Here is a 14,779-nt window from a genome sequence, read left to right as displayed (position 1 = left end):
TCCTCCATGCTTCACGGTGGTAACCACACATGCGGAGATCATCCGTTCACCTACTCTGCATCTCACAAAGACACGGCGGTTGGAACCAAAAATCTCAAATTTGCACTCAGATCAAAGAACAGATTATTTGAGCTATTCGTGCTATAATATGGACTTGGTATTTTACCAAATTGGGCTATCTTCTGTATACCACCCCTGCCTTGTCACAACACAACTGATTGGCTCAAACGCATTAAGAAGGAAAGACATTTCACAAATTAACTTTTAACAAGGCACACCTGTTAATTGAAATGCATTCCAGGTGACTACATCATGAAGCTGGTTGAGAGAATGCCAAGAGTGTGCAAAGCTGTCATCAAGGCAAAGGGTGGCTACTTTGAAGAATCTCAAATATTAAATATATTTTGATTTGTTTAACACTTTTTGGTTACTAGGTGATTCCATTGTGTTATTTCATAGTTTTGATGTCTTCACTATTATTCTACAATGTAGAAAATAGTACAAATAAAGAAAACCCCTTGAATGAGTAGGTGTGTCCAAACTTTTGACGTACTGTACAGGGGTTTCAACTGGCACAAGGCTATCTTCAGAAGTCTTGTGAGGCTGGTGAGTGTCCTTGAGTAAGTAAGCCGAACTGTTCAGGCGCTACAGACAATTTCGTGAGAAGACCGAATTTTAGGATGTCTCATTGTCTGAAAAAGCTGCTTAATAAACAGACTAATTTTAATTGGTATTTTTGTATTATGCTAATTTGATTTTGTGGGGGGCGTGGATATCGACTCTAGGGGAATATCTACCATCCCTCCGTTATCCCTGCACATTGTAAATATGGCACAGGAACTGACTAAACCTTTATGTAGTATTGTAATGAAACAGGCAGGGAGCAGGCCTCGAACCCTCGACATTCTAGCCCGAAGTCCAGCGCGCCATCGACTTGTGTCCCAAAAGCATGTTCAAGCCGCAGAGTCGATATCCGCGTTTATAAACCCAGGGTCGTTACAGTATGTTATGCTTACTTACAGTACTTTCTCATGTTCTTATTTGTATTCATTGTGTTTTTGTTCTACGTAATGTTATTTTTAGTATTACATTGTTATTGATTACTACATCGTTGGGTTTAGAGCTTTCAAGTAAGGCATTTCACTGTACTTTGTGCACGTGACATTAAAATGTGAAACTTGGTTTAATATTCAGATTAACCAACTCAAGTGGCCTTAAGGTTGGGCCATTTTGGCGGAGACAAGGCTACTTACTTTTACTTTGCTCAATATTCGGATAGAATATGGTGTAGGACAGTTATGATTTTCTATCGTGTAGAAAGAATAGTGTCAGCTCTCTATAATATACTGTATTTCTATCTGCAACGTTATGTGTGTTACACACAGTAAGGCCAAGTACTGTCACACAATCATCCACGAGGGGGCAGCATTATCTTATTTGAAAGCAGATGTTCATCATTAGTAGATTCTTCAGCGTTTGAGGTGTCTAACCGATTTAAGTATTTTCACATCACTAGTGTAGTTTTCTAAATTGTCAGGGATACTAACACTGTTTCTACAGTATTTCAATAATACCACATTTCTTATTCGGCGGAGAAAATGTCGAGGCAGCAGGTAAATCTCCAAATCTCCTTTAGGTGGCAGAGTGATGTATTCTTTTGTGTAAATAAAACATACGAACGTGACGTCAGGCTACTGACAGATGTAAACAAACAAACAATCGATACATTTTGGTACAAGTACTGTAACATTTGATAACATTAGTTACATGCGTAACCATGAAGAGGGTATTTGTTACTGTAGGAACAACGAGCTTTGATGACCTAATTGAACGTGTTACTTCCCCTGAAGCTGTTCAAGTGAGTATGATCTGTGAAAATGGCTACATAAGCTAGCCCATAGACGGTAAATGTTATTTAAGCAATAAGGCCCGAGGTGGTGTGGTATATGGCCAATATACTACAGCTAAGTGGTCCTCTACAACACGACGCAACGTGGAGTGCCAGGATACAGCCCTTAACCGTGGTATATTGGCCATATATCACAAACCCCTGAGGTGCCTTATTGCTATTATAAACTGGTTACCAAAGTAATTAGAGCAGTAAAAATAAATGTTTTGTCATACCCGTGCTATATGGTTTGATATACTACGGCCAAGTACCCAATTGTCATAAATGAGTAAAAGTAAAGATACCTTTATAGAAAATGTGTTAAATATACTTAAATATCAAAAGTAAATGTAATTGCAAATATATATTTAAGTTGTAAAAGTAGAAATCATTTCAAATTGCTTATATTAAGCGAACCAGATGGCATCATTTTCTTGTTACATTTTTTAAAACAAATAGCCAGGGGCACACTTCAGCAATCAGACATCATTTACAAATGAAGCATTTGTGTTTAGTGAGTTCGACCAGATCAGAAGTAGTAGGGATGACCAGGGATCTTCTCTTGATAATTGAATGAATTTAAAAATTGTCCTGTCCTGCTAAGCATTCAAAATGTAACGAGTAATTTCGGGTGTCAGGGAAAATATATGTAGTAAAAAGTACATTGTTTTCTTTAGGATTGTAGTGAAGTAAAAGTTGTCAAAAATATAGTCAAGTAAAGTACAGATACCCCAAACAACTACTTAATTAGTACTTTAAAGTATTTTTACTTAAGTACTTTACACCACTGGCTCTAATGCTCTGACTAAACACAAATACACTCTACTCTGCACGCGATACAGTTTAGGAAACAATTGTAATTTAACTTTAATATAAGCGAGAAATACTCAAATACAAAAGATACTTACTGTAAGCAGTTTAGGAAAGTTGCACCCAGTTGTATTTTGAGAAACACAGGAAATGTGGGATGGAATGGTCCAGTGGAAATGCGAGTGCAACGTAAGAGGATGTGTCTTAGCTAAGGCGGCGTGTGAAAACAGCCGGATGCAAGTAAGTGTATCTTTTGTATTTTAAAAATGATTTCACGCTTATATGAAAGTTAAGTTCCAAAGGTTTGCAAAACTGTATTGCAAATTAGGAGTATTTCTGTTTAGACAGAGCTTTGGGATTAAACATAGCATCGGGTTTGAAGTTCACTTGGAAGCCAGCTGTGATCAGTAACATCAGCTGAGAACCCAAGGGAGGGCCGGCTGTAAACTAGGTATACCCAACTTGGGTTCATGAGCTCTAGCTCTAGCTAGCCAGCCTGCCTCAAAAACTAGACAAGGATAAGTTGTGTAGATGTGCCATACCCTTTCATTGTTCTATTTATAGTAACGTTTCCTTATCCTTCTTGAAGGTGTTCAACATTTGGTCCTGCAGGTTGGACGAAGCTCCATCTTCCCAGATTCAGACAGCTGTCACAAGCTCACGTTAGAGGCCTTTAAATTGAAGGATTCCACCGCTGAAGATGTCAAATGTGCCGACCTGGTTATCAGCCATGCTGGTGTGTACAATGTCCGAAGAAATAAAAAAGCTAAACTACCAAACCATTTTGCTGGTCTTTAATGTTGATAATTTATGATAATTTATAATAATGAAATGCCTCTTCTTGTATTCTCGGGGGCAGGTAGTTGTCCGGAGACCCTTGGTGCAGGCAAGCCACTGTTAGTGGTGTTCAATAACAAACCTATGGACATTCACCAGCTAGAGCTGGCCAAACAGCTACACCAAGACTCACACCTACCTACTGTACTTCACTGCCAGGTCAGTGTAAATCCTCATGTGCAACTTAATCATGAGGACTCACACTTTGTCAATCTAACATATTGTACATTTCTGCTAATGAAGTCCCAGAGTTGTCAAACTGATTGAAATTCATTGGGTCAACTTATAAATCTAATTTTGTCTCAAATTTCACAGCAATCTCACTGAGACCTTGAGGACGATGGACCTTTCGGTTCTCTCACCCTTCTTACCTAGACAACCAAATAATTTTGCCAATTTCCAGGACAAGGCCCTTGGTGTTCAATGATTCCAGCGCAGGGAAATATCTGAGGTCGACTTTGTGTTCTTTTATGGTCTCTGGAGATGTTTGCACTCTGAAACTCTCCTCGTCTTTGAGATGAACTGGCGGTGGGGTTGTACAGAGGGAAGCCTGGGCCCCATGTGCCCGGCTTCTAGGTTCTCCTATCAGCATGCAGAGCAAACGCCAGAATGTGACGTCAGGCTGCGCAAGACTTTAAGATTAAGAGTCTGTTGAAAGGTCTGGCCATGTTCTATTTAATCTAGCTGAAGACAGGCTGATTAGGCATTAGATGCTGACTTTTTAATGGTGGATGGGGTATGTTTCCAACTTGAAATGATAGGAAAGACTCACGGATGTAGATACAGTATATTGTAACTCTCATTTCTATGATTTGTTATGAACAGAACAACTTAAAAAATATGTATAATTTGATGTGCTGTTTGGTGTGCTGTTCATATTTGGTGTTGTCTCGATTATACTGTTGTTGTTGTCTGAAGTGTAATTAAGCTTCTCCTTCACTCCTCATGACACTGGTCATCACACTGTAATAAGGCTGGCATAGACAGCAGTGGGGTTGCACTGTGACGTGAAAACAAACACCACATCCTGTTCAGATGGAGATTAACATAGATGGAGAAAGCAGTCTCCAAAATCATAGGATCAAAGTTGTGAAGCCAACAAGAGAAGAGAGCACTCCTGTGAAATCACAATTCCTATTATGACTTCATAACCATGTATCCAATGATTCCAATCCATGGAATGTTTCTCAAAAAGCTTTCGTGACTTTAGGCTTCTCATTATCGCAAGGGACTCCGGTTCCTCAGCTTCCTGAGTGATGTTCATCTGTATTAAACATGGAGGTAAGGCCAAAGTCATAAAATGCATTCCGCTAGTGACACATTTGATGTTTGCAGTGTTAGAAACTGTATTTCACACAATTTCTTTATTCTCATCCTATCTCCTCGCAGACAATGAGCAGTTTCTGGCCAACACCAACTGCCCCGTGGTTCTCCTGCTGCAGTACATGAGAGCTAAGATGGGCCTGCCGGAGACAGGTGGGAGTTTGGTGGGGGGGGGGTCATCAGGAAGGGTGGGATGGATGGAGGGCCTTAATGATGATGACAGCTTCCTGATTGAAATGCTGCTGTGCCTATCGTCTCTTACAGACTAGGGGGGTCTTGAGTCTATCCTAAATTTAGTGTCACTGCTGTAACTAAAGCAGGGAATGTGGATGGAGAGCGCTGATGTGAGAGTCAGGGATTTGGTTGGGGGGGGCAGAGGCATGGGAGTGGGGGTTCACCGGCTGGTGTTAAATATTTCACACTGCTCAACTCGAAGGGTGTCTGCTTACACCTGCTGGGTCCTGCCACACTTACCACTGTGTTGCCGCTAAGCCCAGAGCAAGCCTCGTGCACTAATGAAGCTATCTATCATTACCACTCTCATTAGCACTGAGATTAATGGGGCTTGCTGATGAGTGGGTTTGACTACCGCAAGGCTATCAGTAGTAAATCCTGCACTCTGGCCCTGCCCCTCATCAGCCATCTTTGTGTTATGCTATATATTCAACCAGTTTTGGCTCTTTCTCTACATACGGATAGATTTGTCTTAAATGTGTGTGTGTGCGCGTTTTTCAGAGCTGGTGGATCTGTGTGATGACCGTGGGGCTCTGAAGCTTCTCTTTCTGTCCCAGCAGCCTCAGGAGTGTGCCAGCCGACTACTTCCTCCCCGCTGCTCCCTCACATTCTGCATTGTTAATCGTGAGTTCTATACATAATAGAAGTAGAACCAATGGAGTGGACAAGGCCTCTATGAAACTATTCCTAGTTACCAAAAAGGAGTTTCTATACATGGCTCTTCTTTGTTTAGAAGTTTATGTTTATCTTATCAGGAAACCCAAAGGATGGTGCCTATATTTCCATCACCCCCTTAGTGGCCAACCCAGACCCTGCACTTCTGGGTAACAATAAACTCTGCTTGTTAATTATGTGTGTGCATTCACATAAAGTATTTCATGTGTGTCTTCTGGAGGATTGATTTGTTTAGCCATTGTCTTAGCGCGTGTACATATGTTGTTCCTGTTTGTATGTGTATCAGAGACCCTGCAGACTCAGACTGACAGCCTGGAGAGGGCTCGTCTCAGACAGCTCCGCTCTCAGGAGGACCGCAGAGCCACGGAGGCGCCCTCTCAGACCCAACCCACACAAACCGTGAGTGTGTGTGTGTGTGTGTGTGTGTGTGTGTGTGTGTGTGTGTGTGTGTGTGTGTGTGTGTGTGTGTGTGTGTGTGTGTGTGTGTGTGTGTGTGTGTGTGTGTGTGTACACTCCACCAATTATTTGGACAAATAGAAGTATTAGAAGATTGCCAACTTTTGTACTGTGTCCCACAGGCTAAGGGCCGGGGCCGTACAGTACATATGGACACCCCTGATGATGAACCCTCCAATCGCCGGACTGGAGGCAGGAGGAGCAGGAACTGAAAGAACCTATTAATTTTACAATAATTGATGTGCATATAAATGTTGAAATGTAATAAAGTGAACATTGAGTCTATCTAAGTCTACGCCAGCCAATGGTCATTAGTGTTGAATAATACGGTTGATCAAAATAGAAATATGACTATAGATCTAAATAGAAATCTGTTATACAATTGTTACGCTCCCATGTCTAATACGCTTTATGTTCTGAAAGGAAGAGAGTTTTAACATGGTCCCTTGAAGTTAAGCAATAGATGATGTCACCTTCTGCTTCTGTGATTGGTGGGTATGAATACCTGTTCCTTACCAAGCTTTACCAGTTGGGAAAATTGGATGGAAATGACTGAATTGGGATGAATATATTTAGAAAGGGTGTGAAATCGTGACTGAAGCTCTGACATCAGTGTTAATTTTATGTTATGTCTTTTAATCTTGCTTTGCTCAACAGGTGTTGAGGTGTTGTTGCAATAATTATGTGTCTTGCAATATGTTCAACATGCACAATTTACTTTTGAAGGCTTTATCAGAATTTAATTTATCTTGAAATTAATTTCCCTTGACCAGTGAGTGATCTTAAATTAGGGGTGGTATGTTGGGGCTATCTGCCTGAGGGACTGAATGAGGGGTGTGACAGTGTGCCATTCTCTTTTCTGAAGGTTTATTTAGCCACCTCTGGTGGGTGGCCTGGCACTTTGAAACAGGAAGTTGTGGGTTAAATGCCAGCAGGAGGTTCCTCCCAGTGTTTGTGTGTACCATTTTCTAAATTATGTACAGGCTTGGGTCAGATGGTTTTAAGAACAGATAACTTCCCTTCTTAAAATCACTGGATTATTTTCTTAATGTATGTCTGTGGAAGGCCTAATAACGTTTGAGGAACAAAGGCCTTCGGGATTTTGTGATGAAGTTCCAATTGAAGTTTAGTTTTCATTTCATTCAACTGGTTTTTACCCAAACTGAAACAAGTACTGTACTTGTTTAGTCCTTTCCAAAGTGATTACCTCAAGAAAAGGAAGAAGGAGACATGTTATAAGTATTTGAATAGGGCCACTGTGTCAGGCCATACAGCTGTGTCTTGCAGATGGCCTAACCACTTGCTAAATACTGTGAAGAAATAGGGAAGAAAGAGAAACAACTGAGCTGTTCTTGTAAAAGGTTACATTGAGAATCTAGACATCATTTAGAAAGTGGAATGCAACATAAAAAAATACATTTTCCATGCCATTATCTGATTCGGGAATGCTTGCTGTGTGATTCTTCTCTTTGATTGAGAATTGATTTACCCAATCTCTAGAGCATCTAAACTGTATATAAAAGACCGAGCAGTATACACTGAGTGTAAAAAAAACCCATTGGTAACACCTTCCTAATATTGAGCTCCCCCTTTTGCCCTCAGAACAGCCTCAATTCATCGCGGCATAGACTCTACAAGATGTTGAAAGTGTTCCTCAGGGATGGTGGCCCATGTTGACTCCAATGCTTCCCACAGTTGTGTCAAGTTGGCTGGATGTCCTTTCGGTGGTGGACCATTCTTGATACACACTGGAACTGTTGACTGTGAAAAACCCAGCCTCTTTGCAGTTCTTGACACACTCAAACCGGTGCGCCTGGCACCTACTACCATACCCCATTCAAAGGCACTATATATTTTGTCTTGCCCATTCACCATCTGAATGGCACACATACACAATCCATATCTCAAGGCTTAAACATCCTTATTTAACCTGTCTCCTCCCCTTCATCTACACAGATTTGAAGTGGATTTAATAAGTGACATCAATAAGGGATCATAGCTTTCACGTGGATACACCTGGTCAGTCTGTCATGGAAGAGCAGGTGTTCTTAATGTTTTGTACACTCAGTGTATATGCTATTTCACTTTTTATCCAGCAAATATCCATTCAATATTTCCATTAGCCTACTTTCTTGCTATAGTAAATCAGAACATTGTGTATGAAATCATGATTTTGCATGCCATGTAATAGTTACATCCCTTCATGAATTTAGGAGATGAGATAATGGGGTTATTAACAATTCCAATAAGTTTTATAAGTCTTTGCCCTTTGCTGTAAAACAGCTTGATCAGGTTCCTATCAGATTCATTGAGACCACATGACAGCTTTATGCAGCCCTTTCACATCACAATAATTTCATATTTAGACTTGACCAATCATGGAATGTTCTAACATAAAAAAAAAAAAAAATGGAATTGCCCCTCCAGTTCAATTGTAGAAAGGTTACGCTTTATTCTGATTATTTAGATTAGAGTTATCTGGTTCAGACTGGTCTTGCATGTCTGCCAAAATGGCTATCACATGATGTTTTTGTGGACATAACTGTGTGTTAATCTAATATGTATTCAGGAGTTAGATTCTAGCAGCTCAGCTTTTCTCCTCTCTAGTTTCTCCAACAATTACAACTGTTATATCTAGCACATTCAAAGGATATTCAAACTTTTAAAAGTAAAGTCATATAAAATATGTCATGGTATTTACATGTGCGAGGTAAAAGTAAAGTCATATGAAATTTGTAATGGTATTTACATGTGCGAGGTGAAATAAATATTTCAGGCTGGTGCAATTTCAGTAACCAGCAGACCATAGCTCTAAGGAGTGTGCTGACAAGGCTGACTTGTCATTGCTCTGAGCTTGTTTTGTGTGCCTGGATGTGTTTTTACCAGCTGTAGAATGAGAATGCTTGTACACCAGTACCCTCTCCCAGTGGAACTGGGGCCACAATGACTGTAAGCTGTCGTCATTAATGGGGGTGAATATTGGGTACTATCTCCCTTGCCATTCACTGGCAGTTGATTGACTCCCTGAACAGATGACTCAGTCCATGGCAATAACTCCTGATATTATATAAGGCCCAAGATCTTAATCAACTCCTTGTTCTAGAAAAACAGGTGGACGCTGATGATATTGATATCGGTTCCCTTATGGGAGAATTAATATAGGCCTTAATGTAACAGCTAATGAACAAATTACAGTTAAACAGAGGTCCAGTGAAATGGGGTAGCCTCATCCTTCCAGAACATAAACCAAACAAAGGGCTAACTACAATTTCTAATGACTGTTGCAGTGACATACCTGGAAAATATTCAGACCTTGGATGTTCCCTTGGAAGTAAACGGTTGCCTTTCACACTCACACTCCCTGTAGGTCTCTCACCTCACCTCTCTACCTCAGCCTTGTTGCTTATGACGTATTGCTCCTGAGGGAGGCCAAGAGTTTGAGAAGCTACTTTTGGCAATAAAACAAACCACATATAAAATAATTAGATGGAATTACATTTACCTAAATCAGAGTTTATTTATTTTATGCACAGGATACAGCAGGTGTAAAAGGTACAATAAAATGCTACAATGACATACTTGCAAGCTCTCCTTTCAACATTGCATTAACAAAAAACAAAAACTCAATTGTAGTCTTTTTTGTGTCTCAAAGGCCCACCTTTTTCTTTAAGACTGTGGAAATCTAATAGGAAGAGTATTTTATCAACAGCAAATGTTACAGAAGGTAGTGCATTAGGAGGGCATGTGTATGTCTCTGACAAATGGATGTCTTTTGGGAACGAAAACATTGTACATTTTAGCAGGACATGATTGAATGATGGCCAGATTACTGTTTTAGGACAAAAACACTATTCATTCAAGACCTGTGTGTGGACTGAGTTAGTCCAAGCAGAAAGCAACAAGGGATCAGAAGGTCAATAAAATAATAATTAAATCAGAACGCAATAGTCATTATTTGATATCACATGTTTGGGGAGAAAGCAATGATACTTGTTTATTTCCAGACACCAACAGCAGGGAACAATGGAATGGCTGTGATTTAACCTGGCATTTACAGATGGGACTCTCCCACTTCTTGGTCAAGTTGAAGAGGCAGGGAAAAAGTGTTCTAAGTCTGTGTTAGCTCTGTGGCTCTGATGACATATGCCAGAATCTTGGTCCACTCTCTCTCAAATGTGTTTACTTGAACAGGAAATATACATTGATTTATTTACACAACAACCACTTTATACTAGGCCTCACATTCAGTTAAATGGATTGAGGACCTTGCTGCTGTAGAATCTTGATCTAGTTTGACAAAGATTGGCTCTTTTTAAGGGACTGATATAATTTATTGTCCAACCAAAATAGTATAATCCCAGTGGTGCTCTGAGATATTGGTTTTCTCCAGGTTGGAGAGCACGTCAGGCTCTGAGACAAACTTACTAAATACAGACAGGAAAGAGCACTCCTTGGCTTGAGTCCCCCCTGGGGCCCAGCTGACAGTGCTATGAAATGACTAGATTTTATGTAATAATTTAATATCAAGAAATAAATGGATTACCCTGTCTATTGTTTTCTCCGCCTGTTTTGCTTCTCCAGGCCTCTCCTGGGGGTTTGAATTATGCCAGCCATTATGGAGTTCTGGGCAAGAGTGAACCATTTCATGTTTCAGCTTCTGTACATTGTAAACTGTATATGTTTCCTCAGATGAAGGCTATTCTACTGTCAGTTAGATGGTTTGTTAGTTTTCTATATCGCAAATATATGAAATTATGTAGGAGGATAAATAATGATCTTCTTGGCGAGCATTTGTATTGAGTCGGTGTGTATGAGGCAACTTCTACAGACATTATTAGTCTATGGGATTTCCAGCCAAGCAAAGCGGTTTGGTATCAGATTCCCCACAAGAGTAACATTGTTCCCTGGTCCTTTGCACAAATAAAATACCACCAATTAACCTATTAGAAGTTGAAGCATCAGAATCTTGTAGTTTTCAAGTTACTGTATATCATATTGTCACAAGTGCAATCTCAGATGTGTTTCATTACTGCTTTTTAACCACTTTTGTGTTATTCATTGTCTGTTTTTGTGATGTTAAGCGTTATCTGTATATGATGAATTAGTTACCTCTCTAAATGGCTGGGCAGTCAAAAATATATAGCTCAGTGGGTTAAACATGTCTGGACATGCCCTTAAAGACTTGACTTGTGTAGCACACTTGTTTTACCAAAGTGAAACAAGTCCCAAGCCAATCATGTGAGGATAAAGATATGAATAACCATACAGGTGAAATATATACAGTGGGGAGAACAAGTATTTGATACACTGCCGATTTTGCAGGTTTTCCTACTTACAAAGCATGTAGAGGTCTGTCATTTTTATCATAGGTACACTTCAACTGTGAGAGACGGAATCTAAAACAAAAATCCAGAAAATCACATTGTATGATTTTTAAATAATTAATTTGCATTTTATTGCATGACATAAGTATTTGATCACCTACCAACCAGTAAGAATTCCGGCTCTCACAGACCTGTTAGTTTTTCTTTAAGAAGCCCTCCTGTTCTCCACTCATTACCTGTATTAACTGCACCTGTTTGAACTCGTTACCTGTATAAAAGACACCTGTCCACACACTCAATCAAACAGATTCCAACCTCTCCACAATGGCCAAGACCAGAGAGCTGTGTAAGGACATCAGGGATAAAATTGTAGACCTGCACAAGGCTGGGATGGGCTACAGGACAATAGGCAAGCAGCTTGGTGAGAAGGAAACAACTGTTGGCGCAATTATTAGAAAATGGAAGAAGTTCAAGATGACGGTCAATCACCCTCGGTCTGGGGCTCCATGCAAGATTTCACCTCGTGGGGCATCAATGATCATGAGGAAGGTGAGGGATCACCCCAGAACTACACGGCAGGACCTGGTCAATGACCTGAAGAGAGCTGGGACCACAGTCTCAAAGAAAACCATTAGTAACACACTACGCCGTCATGGATTAAAATCCTGCAGCGCACGCAAGGTCCCCCTGCTTAAGCCAGTGCATGTCCAGGCCTGTCTGAAGTTTGCCAATGACCATCTGGATGATCCAGAGGAGGAATGGGAGAAGGTCATGTGGTCTGATGAGACAAAAATAGAGCTTTTTGGTCTAACTCCACTCGCCGTGTTTGGAGGAAGAAGAAGTATGAGTACAACCCCAAGAACACCATCCCAACCGTGAAGCATGGAGGTGGAAACATCATTCTTTGGGGATGCTTTTCTGCAAAGGGGACAGGACGACTGTACCGTATTGAGGGGAGGATGGATGGGGCCATGTATCGCGAGATCTTGGCCAACAACCTCCTTCCCTCAGTAAGAGCATTGAAGATGGGTCGTGGCTGGGTCTTCCAGCATGACAACGACACGAAGCACACAGCCATGGCAACTAAGGAGTGGCTCCGTAAGAAGCATCTCAAGGTCCTGGAGTGGCCTAGCCAGTCTCCAGACCTGAACCCAATAGAAAATCTTTGGAGGGAGCTGAAAGTCCGTATTGCCCAGCCCCGAAACCTGAAGGATCTGGAGAAGATCTGTAGGGAGGAGTGGGCCAAAATCCCTGCTGCAGTGTGTGCAAACCTAGTCAAGAACTACAGGAAACGTATGATCTCTGTAATTGCAAACAAAGGTTTCTGTACCAAATATTAAGTTCTGCTTTTCTGATGTATCAAATACTTATGTCATGCAATAAAATGCAAATTAATTACTTAAAAATCATACAATGTGATTTTCTGGATTTTTGTTTTAGATTCCGTCTCTCATAGTTGAAGTGTACCTATGATAAAAATTACAGACCTCTACATGCTTTGTAAGTAGGAAAACCTGCAAAATCGGCAGTGTATCAAATACTTGTTCTCCCCACTGTATATATATTGCTTACACTTCTCTAAGGCCATTCAATTTTAATTGAGTAATAATAGCCATCTCACTGGGCACAAACTGGTTGAATCAACATTGTTTCAACATAATTTGTCAATGTATTGTGACGTGAATTCTACGTGGAAAATAGTTTTGATTTGAAAAAAGTAAACTGTTGTTTTAAGGGTGATATTTCAACCACGGGATTATGTCAGCATGGTAACCAAAATTCAGACCAACCTTGAATAAAATATAAAAATGTGTACCTTTGAAACAATGTCAGATTTTCACAGTTATATATGTCGGGGTAAAAATAGTCTAGGCAGCACCTCCTACTGGAGAGTTGATTTATCTACAGCTACCCTTTGGTCTCCCATCAGGGTTTTAACCAAGCCCAGCTTCGATATTTGTCACTGACTATTACCAATGTGCTATCGTGAGAATGATTGTTGAGAGCGCTCCGAGCGCTCCACTTAAAAACCAAATATACACTGATGCTATCAAAGTCATTTCAAATAGACAATACTATAGGCCTAAGGTTTCAAGCTATGGATGTATCACGTTTCAGGTATGACACAGATGCAGACAGTGTCGAAGAAACAAAAGTGTATTTCTAAAACAGGAGCAGGCAAACGACAGGTCAAAGGCAAGCAGGGGTCAATAATCCAGAGTGTAGGGTCCAGAACGGGAGGCAGTCAGGTCAATAATCCAGTTAGGTGGGGGTAAGGTACAAAAATGGTAGGCAAGCTCAGGGCAGGCAGAAGGTTCAAAACCACAAAGGACTAGGAACAGGAAAAAGAACCATGCAGGGGAACAACATGCTGGTAGGTTTCAAAAACAAAACAAACTGGCAACAGACAAACAGAGAACTCAGGTATAAATACACAGGGGATAATAGGAAAGATGGGCGACACCTGGAGGGGGGTGGATACAAGCACAAAGACAGGTGAAACAGATCAGGGTGTGACAGGATGATTTCAAATGTAGTGATATTGAATTGTGTTTGATTGTCAACACAACCAAATATCAGCATTTGAAGGACATGTATCTTATGATTGAATAGTTCCATATAAATTTGTAGAAAAACTGGAATTAAAACCAGACTTGGGCAAGTTAACATGTTACTAATGCAGTGGAGAGCTTGTGTTTATAACTTGGTGATTATAACTTGTTTGCTTTCCTTTTCCTCAGAAGTGTCAGGGAATCGTTCCGTATGACATTATCTGATGCATGCATATGTTCCTTTTTTAGTACAATCTTCTGTTCCTCTATTTTGTTTCATACAGACAGTTTTTTTCTGATGAATTACTAGTAATCAAGTATCAGGATGGACATTTTTCAATTAAGGTATCTTTACTTTTACTCAAGTATGACCAATGAGTCTTTTTTACCACTGCACCCACCTACAAACACACCTGCTGATGTCAAGCTTGGCTAAGAATATACCCATACATCACTTGCGGTTCTTTTTTTTTAGGGCCCTATATGAGAAATTTATTTTGGACCCAGTAGGTACTGGAGTAAGTCCTGTGAGATGTAATTTTGTTGCATGGCTTTCCTCTCTGTGGACTGTGGAAAAATAAAGAAAAATACACTGCAAATTGATCTCAACGTTGAATGCATCAAATGGTTTTTTTCCACCAGACCATAGCTAGCAGTAATTGACTTTCATATCAGCCTTT

At 40.4% G+C, this 14,779-nt stretch overlaps 1 protein-coding gene across 7 annotated transcripts; it reads left to right on the top strand.

Annotated features, from left to right (window-relative positions):
- Window positions 1-881: 881 nt before the first annotated feature.
- On the top strand, window positions 882-6,508 carry c4hxorf65 (chromosome 4 CXorf65 homolog). 7 transcript variants are annotated; one of them, XM_071398711.1, is made up of 10 exons: window positions 882-1,001; window positions 1,803-1,858; window positions 3,288-3,434; window positions 3,558-3,694; window positions 4,746-4,816; window positions 4,925-5,011; window positions 5,594-5,716; window positions 5,848-5,916; window positions 6,054-6,166; window positions 6,346-6,508. In XM_071398711.1, the coding sequence occupies exons 5-10, from the start codon at window positions 4,792-4,794 to the stop codon at window positions 6,433-6,435; spliced, it is 507 nt and encodes a 168-aa protein (XP_071254812.1). In that variant the 5' UTR covers window positions 882-1,001; window positions 1,803-1,858; window positions 3,288-3,434; window positions 3,558-3,694; window positions 4,746-4,791; the 3' UTR covers window positions 6,436-6,508. The 7 variants fall into 7 exon arrangements, with proteins under 7 accessions (XP_071254812.1, XP_071254815.1, XP_071254811.1 ...); XM_071398710.1 differs by lacking the exon at window positions 882-1,001 and adding an exon at window positions 1,490-1,613; XM_071398714.1 differs by lacking the exons at window positions 882-1,001; window positions 5,848-5,916 and adding an exon at window positions 1,419-1,613.
- The last annotated feature ends 8,271 nt before the right edge of the window (window positions 6,509-14,779 follow it).

This window comes from Salvelinus alpinus, chromosome 4, assembly GCF_045679555.1.
Source record: "Salvelinus alpinus chromosome 4, SLU_Salpinus.1, whole genome shotgun sequence".
In the NCBI taxonomy this organism is placed as follows: Eukaryota; Metazoa; Chordata; class Actinopteri; order Salmoniformes; family Salmonidae; genus Salvelinus; species Salvelinus alpinus.
Note: the sequence above shows the minus strand (reverse complement) of the source record. Positions and strands in the feature narration are given on the sequence as shown.